General features: G+C 39.3%; 1 protein-coding gene across 4 annotated transcripts; it reads right to left on the reverse strand.

Annotated features, from left to right (window-relative positions):
• Positions 1-382: 382 nt before the first annotated feature.
• Positions 383-7288, reverse strand: LOC111339286 (uncharacterized). Of its 4 annotated transcripts, none has more exons than XM_088732209.1 (3): positions 7152-7288; positions 6549-6612; positions 383-5862 (listed from the first exon to the last, which is right to left on the reverse strand). In XM_088732209.1, the coding sequence occupies exon 3, from the start codon at positions 1578-1580 to the stop codon at positions 582-584; it is 999 nt and encodes a 332-aa protein (XP_088588335.1). In that variant the 5' UTR covers positions 1581-5862; positions 6549-6612; positions 7152-7288; the 3' UTR covers positions 383-581. The 4 variants fall into 4 exon arrangements, with proteins under 4 accessions (XP_088588335.1, XP_088588336.1, XP_088588334.1 ...); XM_088732210.1 differs by lacking the exon at positions 7152-7288 and adding an exon at positions 7061-7125; XM_088732208.1 differs by lacking the exon at positions 7152-7288 and adding an exon at positions 6754-7054.
• Positions 7289-7327: the final 39 nt, after the last annotated feature.

Here is a 7327-nt window from a genome sequence, read left to right on the forward strand (position 1 = left end):
TTTGTCAAAGTTTTATTCGTATTCCCAAAAATTTAGAAATGCTGATCGTCCCGGCAGTAAAATCAGTGGTCGTCACTATAATGAAACCCCATCAAACAGCAGTCACTTGAAAAGCTGGGAAAATTACATTTGTTTGTGTTCTGTAAAAAATAAATTCGTCTTAGTAAAATGAAATTTGACACATTAAGATTACCACAGAGTCAAGCCCACAAGTCGTCTCCAACGAAGATTTTCAAATTCTTTTTAGTCTGCCACAAAAGAAAAGCGAAAGAGCGCGCGAACGTCCCACTGACAACCTGTATTCTCTCTCTCCCCCACTGAGTGTGAGTTTATAACAACCTAAGCAATTCCTGTAAATGGTCTTCTTTTTTTTACCTGTGTTTGTTTTTTATGTTTTGCTTGTTTTGTTTGTTTTGTTTGTTTTGTTTGTTTTGTTTCTTTTTTTGTCGCATATTCTCACATATGCAGAACTCTCCTGACCTGGCGGCAATCATTTCAAATTCGGCGATTGTTACAGGCGATTCTCAAAGCATTCTAACTGACGTAGATACCGTGCCCTTGAGTGTTTAGGCCCTTTAAGTTCAGAGAAGAATATTCATGTCATGTCCTTCCCGCTCTTTTGCGCTCTCCAAGCACTTAAAAGAAAACAAATTCTTGGTTTTGTTGGAAAGAATGGCCGACAAGACCAACTGAAAGCTACACAGGGGGACAATGGTAACAAGAGCTGGATACGGCTCGTCTCCGACTTGGCTCAACAAGGCAATGGCTATCGCGTACGTCAAAACTGTTGCAGACAAGTATTTTGAAGACCTGAAAAACATCTGAGAGAAGTTCGACACTATGCAGCCGATAATTATGTCGCCGGCTCCAAGATAGACGTATTCCTCCGGCAGTCCTAACTTAAATGTGAAAATAGTTGGAAGTTCCCAAGCATCACTGATCTCAAACGCTTTGCAAAAAACTGTTTCACAGTTTTTCTCTCCTTGCCCTGCGCTCAAAAGAGAAGGGACACCTTGATATACGTTTTTCACAAGACAGACATCATAGACCACTGCAAGCCACAGAAAAATCTGAAGCGATGGAAAACTTTTAAAGTGCACGTTACCACCAACAAGTAGCCCGAAAAAAGCGATTACAATGTCATTTAAGACCCAGCGAAATGTCGTGGTCCCGCTCATAAACCAGAGTGTAGAGAAGGTCCCTCCTACAAACAATGCTAGACGAGGTTGAAGCCATTGGTAAAATGTTACAAAAATGCAGAAAATCACTGTTATGTGTTGGAAAAAAATAATTAAAAAAGAATACCATTGGAAGAGAACAACAGAAGCTGCCATTGTTAAGAAGTATATCGTGTACAGAATAAGCAAACGCAATGATCCCTCACAAAATGACTCCGCTGTTTGTGCTCCTTCAGCCAATTTCTTTTCTTTGACAGGAGTAATAGGGTAATCACCAATTTCATCAGTTATCCTCCGCCGTGATATTTTTCCGTACCACGCGCTCACGAATACAAGGAAACTAGCTGTCAAGTCCAAAAGCCAGAAGTTAACAAGGTGGTAAGGCACGTGAGTTTCGTCCATCTTGTTAATTTACTGAAATATACTTTGAGCGAGAATTGCTGTGTATGACAAGTTTGTCATCGATGGCACTCCACACTCTAGGCGCTACGAAGGTTATTTACTCAAACAGTGTGTCTTGATGGTGAATTCACATCTATCGTTTGCATACCAATGTTCCCAGGCAACTTAAGCTCCTTTGGAACAATTCTAGTACAGTAAGACGCCACAGATTTCCATTAATCATAATACTAAGCACCTTTCGATTGACAAAGATTCCCTCAGCTTAAGATACCTCTTGTCAACAGATATGATGTGCTGGCTTACAATTTCCCTTGCAGTTCTTGTTTTTCTTTTTTTTTTCTTTTTTCATCTGTCGAACCGAAATTGAACAAAGAAGAAAAACCAACCAACCAATTTTATACATTCCAGGTAGAGCCCCATGTTTCCATAACCACTCACCAAAATTCATGCGTGGCCTTTCTCATTTTGAAAGACCACAATAGAAATCGGTAAATTAATTGGAGATGCTTACTTTTTCAACTGCGAAACTACCACTGCTTTCTATCCTTGAACTGTGCACTTAAAGACAAAGTTTAATAACTGTTTCTGATATAAAAATTACGTTGAACCAGAAAAATCACCTTGTATGACAAGTCAATCGTATTCCGTTTGACGGAACAATGTACTCATTAAAAGCCACATAAAAAGACATCATCCATTAAATTTATGTATATAATACAACTTATTTATGATGATTCGGGAGCCATTCTCGTCAAAATTACAAAAAATTAATTGGAGACAGTCATCAACCTGATACGAAATAAACGAGCCCCAGTTAATTTGAAATAGTTCACCTGAAGATGAACATTTCCATATTCTAATTACAACATGTTTCTTCTTTTTGTTGTTGTGTTAGTCTGTCGATGACTTTTTCTCCGAAATTTTGCGCAAATGATCCAGCCAAATATCTTAAAAGCATATCATCATGCGCTTTCATGACACCTGGACAAATGATATTAATACTTGAGTTATTCTAATAACTTTGATTGTGCGACTCCGAGAAATTATTACAGCATCATGACTGTACAATATCGTCGAAAACTTTACACTAAGCAAGCTAAATGTACAAAGTATTGGCTTATCGGAGTTTTTTTCCGGCTGAGCCAAGCAGCATTGTCCAATTCTACCATTCTTGTAGCGCTGCTTATCGTATCTGGAGTAGAATTTTGCACTCTTCTTTTTAAGGGGGGTACGGTGGGGGTTGTGGCGTCCCCTAACATGTAACATAGCCATTAACATCGAAACTTAGATATTTGTCTATGTTCGCAAAACAACTCTGTTATTTATTTATTTATTCATCTATTAATTCATTTCATTCTTTTTTTTTATTGTACCTTTATTTCTACGGAAGGATGTTAGAAATCAATGTATCTACATCTTTCTCAGAAACTGAAGGCAAAACTGCCCAAGCTTACTTTCCAATTGTTTCACCGACATGAATTTGAGTACTTATAAGCAATGCCCGCAGAGTGACGAAAGTCTCTACCAACGGAGAATTTGTCGCTGTCTTGGTTGGACTTTAGGCCCTATAAAACTGAAAAGTCTGGAATATCCAAACGGCTCCTCTGAACAAGGCAACAGCGCATAATTATTCACTGTTGACAAAGAAAAATCCAATCGCTTTTCGTCTTATGCTGAAAGGGGAAATTTTAGGAAGGGCGTTAACTTAGGTAATCTGTTTCTCGGAAATCAGTCGATATAATATGAATGAAATAAGTTTACGCGGCTTGAAATTTCTAAAAACAGCACTTGTCTCGATGAGTTTCCTTTCCTATTCTGTCCAGACATGGTAAATTGACTGACGCTGTGTGATATGGCATTATCCTGTTCCTCATGCTGTTTAGCGTAACAGTATCCAACGCTGGGAATATTTGAAATCTCGATAGAGGGCTTCAGGTTGCTCCAAAAATCGGATGAACAGGAAAAGTCTTGTTCAAACTTGAGACAAATTGCAAAAAAGAAAAAGAAAAAAATGTCTTGGTAGTTCAAAAACCCTATTTAACATCGACACCATTCCCCAAAAGGGAACATTTCAACTGAGATTGCCAAGCCAAACCGCATCTTGGCAACTTCGCCAGTCAAGCAGCCTAAAATGGAGTAAATTTCACAGGTACCAACGAGATAAAGCAGAACAGCGATACTGGGGCGCGTGTAAATGCGACTTACCAGTCGCCTGATAGGTCGAGAGCGATGCCCGAGTTTAAACTTTTTAGACTGATCTGACAGAGCACAGAAGAACGAATCCAATATAACCTGCAATTCTTAATTACTTTCGTCACTCACTGGAAGATTGCTCTATGGTTTACTAATCGCGCTGGAATCCGTAATTTTTATCAATTTTTGTTATTTTTATTGACACTAAATAACTAGATAACGACATCAACCCCTCGAATCTTAACTCGCTTTTATTTTTACCTAACCTAACATTAATCTACAATCCGCATGGCTTATAGCAAGTATAGTTTTCTCAGTATATTCAAAATACATTGTGCCAGTAGGGAAATTCAGCCGCCCAGCCCAATATCAGTCGCCGCAACCCACATGTTATAAATGAACTGCTTAGGTACAGATGATATTCCAGTGACAGTGCAACCCACGAGGTTACCAGACTGTATGATTTGGTTTCACCCCAACATACCTTCACTTCACCCACTTAAAAAAAGTTATAGATTATATTTCAGGTGATATCATCCTTCGATTATGAATGTGACACAATCTGTTGCTGTATTTTATTTCTTCTAGGTCAGAAGTCAAGGCTGATAAGTCTGCTAGGAACTTCCAACATTCCACATTGGTCTCATGACCCGCTTATGAGCTTGAACAGACTTTCTCCCATGCATTTAAGGCAATACTTATAGCCTCACCCACCACTTTTAAATCTCACCCACGTCTATCAAGCACTTGAAAGGATAATAATTGTTTCAGATATTTTTTGCCATCGCCAAAACAGAGACCAATACCGCGAAAAGCCGCCAACTACCGGTTCGCCTTATTATGCGACATGATTTGCATTACATCTGTTGGAAGTTCATTAGACGGACGAGAGAGCCACTCAAGGTGATGACTTCCCACGATCTTCCACAGACCACTAACGAGACATTCCAATTCCAATTTCCTTTCGGTGTGTGGGAATAACTTTAGGTTAAGTCTTGGTCTTCCTGCAAAGCCGAACTAACTACTTAAACGTTCACGAAATGTGTTTCCTTTTGTGGTTCATTTACTTTAATGATCAAGGGATTCCGTCAGTCGACTGTCGGACTAAATCTGCAGCTGACAGTGACACGGTATAAATGGTGAGAATGGGTGGGCAGCTTTGAATGAACTTCATTATTCGACTCACAAGAGCGGTCTGTATTTACTTGGGCGAAGACTACTTCCAAATGTCTGCTATCTACATCCGAAAATCAGCCAACTAAGGGAAGATAAATTGACGTTTATAAAAACTGAAAAGTGATGTGATTTTATTTTCCAGTGACAAAATGAAATGTGTTCTCACGAAAACCTCAGCCTATGATATATTCTCTAAATATTCCAAAGGTTTCGTCAGTTTCAATCAAAAATTAAGCTCGATGATTGACTTGGATTCTGGAGAAACTTCCGTTTCTTTGTCAAAGCCAGTCACAAAGTAATTCTAATCCTTCTCTTTTATCTGATACAACAATCGACAACAAAAACTGTGAACAATATATATATCATATCTTGACCCGTGGACAATTGCCAAGCCTATCTTAAAAGTTTCATGGTTGACTTTCGTAAGGATTTCGGAAGAACTTCCGTTTCTTTGTTGAGGTCAGTCACAAAGCAATCATTATCCTTCTCTTTTATCTGATACAACAATCGACTACAAAAACTGTGAACGACATATATCATATCTTGATCCGTGGACAACTGCCAAGCCTATCTTGAAAGTTTCCCAAGTCAAACCTTTGCTTTCGTTCCAAACCAAAAATAGAAGTTTCGAAACGCAAACAGGAAGTCGTCTCAGCGGGGTTTCGAAAGCAAGGTTGGTCATAATAACAATTTTGTCAGTATTGGTCCCGTTTAAAAATAAAATACATCATTTCATTAACCTTCTGCCGACCCTTTTTGCACCTCGACCACTTCGCCCTTCCGTTACAGCGTGCCTGGAGGGTCATCAAGTACGCGGCCTTCTGAGCACTCGCCGCTGCCCAGCCCAGTCTGAAAGCTTTTGCGGAGGTGTTCATATCCTCCAGCTTAGTTAGTCTGCATCTATAGGATGAACCTAAAGGGTTGCGGAGGCTTACATTTTTTCACGTACCTGGCTGATGTCGGGCAAGCAAATTCAAATTAGGTAAAAAGAAAAATTGGCCGGGAAACATTTCAAAATCCATTGAACCTGACCTTTGGTTTCAACCGGAAGAGGGCCTCATGAATAATAGAGCAAGTGCACTTTAAATGATCCTAAGAAACCCTCTCGCAAATCAACAATGAAATCAAAATGCATCGATTTTCCACGAGGTAAATGGAGGAGGGACATGTCAAAATGTTGATAACTTCAGATTAACGGAAAAATTAATTGATTAGTTGATTTATTTGAAGAGAAGTTACGCAGTCTTGAAGCGTAGTTATTAGAAACAGATGACAGGAATATGATTTTAAATAAATATCTCACCACCTAAATGTACTTGCGCTTTCTAAACGCGGAAGGGAAAGGCTAGAAATTCAAAATTATAAAGTCTTTGAAGATGAAGCAATCGCAGATTTCGATTAAAACTCTTTGATGCACACCACCAAGTTTGAAAACTATCACTGTGCTTCAGCTCTTTGTCGATCAAATTGATTCTCAAAGACGTGCCCGGATGTCCTTCCTGCAGTCTGTTTCTTTGAAATTTTTAAAGACGACCTTTAGCAACATTGGCTTGAACGCGCTTAAACTGCACCTACACCTTTTGTTTTCTAACTTCTTACCTCGCGATAATGGTCAATACTCTTGTTTTTGTTCTTTTCTTTTCCTTTCTCTTTTTTTAGTTCCCTGGTGGATTACAATAGATGGGGTGTAATATCTGAATCCTCTCAGTTTTGTCGGGAAGTGGTATTACCTTATATTGTTTGCCGATTTGTTCTCAGAGGAAAAGAAAACCTTGAATGGGCGATGTAAACCTTGAGAAATTACCTTTTCCTGTTGATAGAGTTACTGGCTCATCTGATTTGTTATGAATGCGGGGCAATCTCGTGAGATGAGTGTGAATCTTAAAGGATTATTCCCTTTTCAATTTCGCTCTCCCTTAACACGTTTGCAAGATACTTTCCAAGAATCGCGATGAGTTGTTGGTTGTAACGTTGAGTGCGTGACAGAATGTCAATATTTAACACTCCGCTGAGAACTGAAAGAGCATTACGTGCTTTCAGATTCACACAGATCTTCACGACATTACTTTTTAAAAAGCTGATAGATACGTTCAGCAGGGATGAAAGTTTACCTGTGACCTTGTCTGTGATATGTCATTTTGCTCTTCAAATCTTACTCTCACACGCTGACATTATCAAGCAATCAGTGACGTGTTTACTTACGTTTCTGCTTCCGTCCGCGCCCATTGAGTGGTTGCTCAATTGTCGGTACTGTGACGGTGCATAGAGTGCGGTCATTATCTCTATCTGTGGGAGAAGTGTGTTCCTTGACGCTTACGCGAATGTTCAACGAGAGCATTTCGATTCAAGAACCGGGAAAACTCCTCTAAAGTGTACTA

This window comes from Stylophora pistillata, chromosome 9 (assembly GCF_964205215.1).
Source record: "Stylophora pistillata chromosome 9, jaStyPist1.2, whole genome shotgun sequence".
Lineage (NCBI taxonomy): Eukaryota > Metazoa > Cnidaria > Anthozoa > Scleractinia > Pocilloporidae > Stylophora > Stylophora pistillata.

Bases quoted from the DNA above. Each gene is read 5' to 3' on its own strand.
- LOC111339286 (XM_088732209.1), bottom strand. From the start codon at position 1,580: ATGGACGAAACTCACGTGCCTTACCACCTTGTTAACTTCTGGCTTTTG.